The sequence below is a fragment of the Pterocles gutturalis genome, unplaced genomic scaffold, assembly GCF_000699245.1.
Source record: "Pterocles gutturalis isolate BGI_N339 unplaced genomic scaffold, ASM69924v1 scaffold4580, whole genome shotgun sequence".
NCBI lineage: Eukaryota > Metazoa > Chordata > Aves > Pterocliformes > Pteroclidae > Pterocles > Pterocles gutturalis.
In genome coordinates this window covers 13,023-15,335 of record NW_010138006.1, presented here as the reverse complement: position 1 = coordinate 15,335, position 2,313 = coordinate 13,023, and the positions used below count along the sequence as shown (strand labels likewise).

Genomic DNA, 2,313 nt, shown 5'->3' with positions numbered 1-2,313 from the left:
CGGTTGTCCTTAAGAAAGCAAGCAGGAAATTAACTAGTACAGAACTTTACTTCCCCATTGCGTATTATGTTGACACAGTCCCTCTTGGCCCTCAGAGGCTTTCTGACTGCCAGAAGGTCAGCATGACAGTTTTTATTTACCTAAAATTCAGCCTTGCCATTTTATTGTCATTTAAGCAACTTCAGCTTTGCTTGTTCATGTTGCCCAGACCTTCATAGTTTTCTGTATCTAGAACAGTTTAAAAGTGACTTTCTCTCCACTAGAACTATGAAATCCCTAAAGCAAAGTAAAGCAAACTCAAAAAATTGGCCCTTATGTTTATAAAAAAGGAGGAACTAACTGGAATTAAGGAGAGAATACCAGTCTAGGTTGTTAATAAATTAAATTTCAACACAAATAAAATCTGAAACAATGCAAGTAAAATGTATTTATTCTCACCTGTGGGAAAAAAACTGCTGTCAATAGCATGGAGATTTAATATATCTTTAGAAATTGTGTTATAACAAAGTAAGGAGGAAAAAAAAGTTAAAAGTATTACTCTCTATGTCACCCAGAAGTTAAGCCTCATTAATAAAATTTAGGGACTAAAATCACTCACAGTGATGTGTTGGCTTAAAAAAAATTGCTACATGTAAACCTGCAGCCTAACATTGACAAAACGCTGGTGATATTTAACTAATGCTTATCTACAGGGCCATAAAAACTATCAATGGCTCTGCAGAAACTTCATCATGCTTAAGATATAATTCAATACAGAATAAGTTAAGTGCAGACAATTCAGAAAATGTATGTAGACCTAGGAACATAGCTCTAATTCAATAACAGCTTTTGGATCTGAAACAGGAAGATTCTGAGCTATTCCTGTTATTTAGTGATTAGCCTACACAGCCTTTAAAAGCCTTACAGCCTACTACTGTGTTTTATTATACATTAATTAACAGGACAAAATAGCAGAGGAGACTAATCTAATGTTCCACTTATGTTGGGACGAGGTATTTGCAACCAGCCCGGGAGGCAATTTTACAAACAGCCAGAGTTAGACTTGGATTTATGCCAACACTTACAAACCACAATCTATACATCATTATTTCACTTTTCTAATTTACAAAGGCTCAGTATTAGAGCCTGAATCTGTGCTGTGACTAGCAACAAGGCAGACTATACTGATTATCAGTCAATGCCAGCTAACTGCACACATTACTTACTGTTAACTTTGGGTGGGCTTTGTAAAGGTCTAAGTTTCTAAAAAACATATAGTACAAAATTCTCAGTGGTTTATTGAGTTATTTTATGAGAGTCCACTGCATGTAGCAATGGACAGCACTGTAGAGGCATCTGCAGCATTCTTATAAAGAATGACAATAGAGAGAGAACTGTGATGCCATCTACCCTCTCTCTCTCTACATGGCAAAACAATCCCATTCTTACTCTTATCAGCATGTAACTACAACAAAAACAATAGACTTACCTCACTCTAGGCCTTCTTAAAGTATGTGAAGATTTGGTTGTATTTGTATAGTGGAAGCTATTACCTTTTGCAACTTCTATCTCCAGAAAAGCTTTGTAAACCACCAAAATATTTTCTTATTCTACTTTAAGAAACTTCTAAAAATGGTTTACATAAAAACAACTTCTTAGATTCTTATTAATTATTCTGACGTTATTTATGTTATTTTTAATGGTTGCTGACAACAAACTATAAATGTTATTTAAAAAAGAAAAAGTTAACTCTAATATTTTTAATGTGAAAACTTGTAACCAGCTTATTCACACCTTCCAAGGAAGATCTTCAGCCAGGAGAGGGAAAATTATCATATAATCCTCCATTCAAGCCACCATACTCACCAGTTTTGCCTTAATAGCTCCAGAATCAACGCTCTGACCAGTTTTGGCATGTAGCTGAAGTTGAACAGCATGGAGTTGCAAAAGCTGATCGTGCACTTCCTTTTCCAATACTGCTTTCTCTGCCTGTGTTTCTGTCAGTTCAGACTTCAGATCAACTAATTGAGCCTGTGAAGATATAATCCATCATAGTAATTAGAGTAATGATTAAATAGGGTCATTAGAACTGTGATACATAGATACATCATTTGCTGGTACACATACGCTACGCACAGTGTAATATAGATAAGAGTACATGGCGTCACAAGTTCCTCTGTAGACCAACTTAAGCATTGCAGCATTTCCAGGCTTTTCTACTCCACAACCGCCATCAAAATCATTCATCCACAGACTCAGTGTCAAACAGCCGTACTGCTGAAAGTAACAGTAGCTGAGTTTTTCCTCATGCAGACAACGGCACGTGTTGCTGAC

General features: G+C 36.0%; 1 protein-coding gene across 1 annotated transcript in view; it reads right to left on the bottom strand.

The window, feature by feature from the left end:
* The window catches only part of GOPC (golgi-associated PDZ and coiled-coil motif containing), a gene marked incomplete at its 5' end in the record, with an annotated part of 11,535 nt that extends 9,525 nt beyond the window's left edge, over positions 1–2,010 (bottom strand). Inside the window, one exon of the mRNA XM_010082799.1 lies at positions 1,846–2,010. Coding sequence (XP_010081101.1) covers positions 1,846–2,010 — 165 coding nt within the window. The remainder of the gene's footprint in view (positions 1–1,845) is intronic.
* Positions 2,011–2,313: the final 303 nt, after the last annotated feature.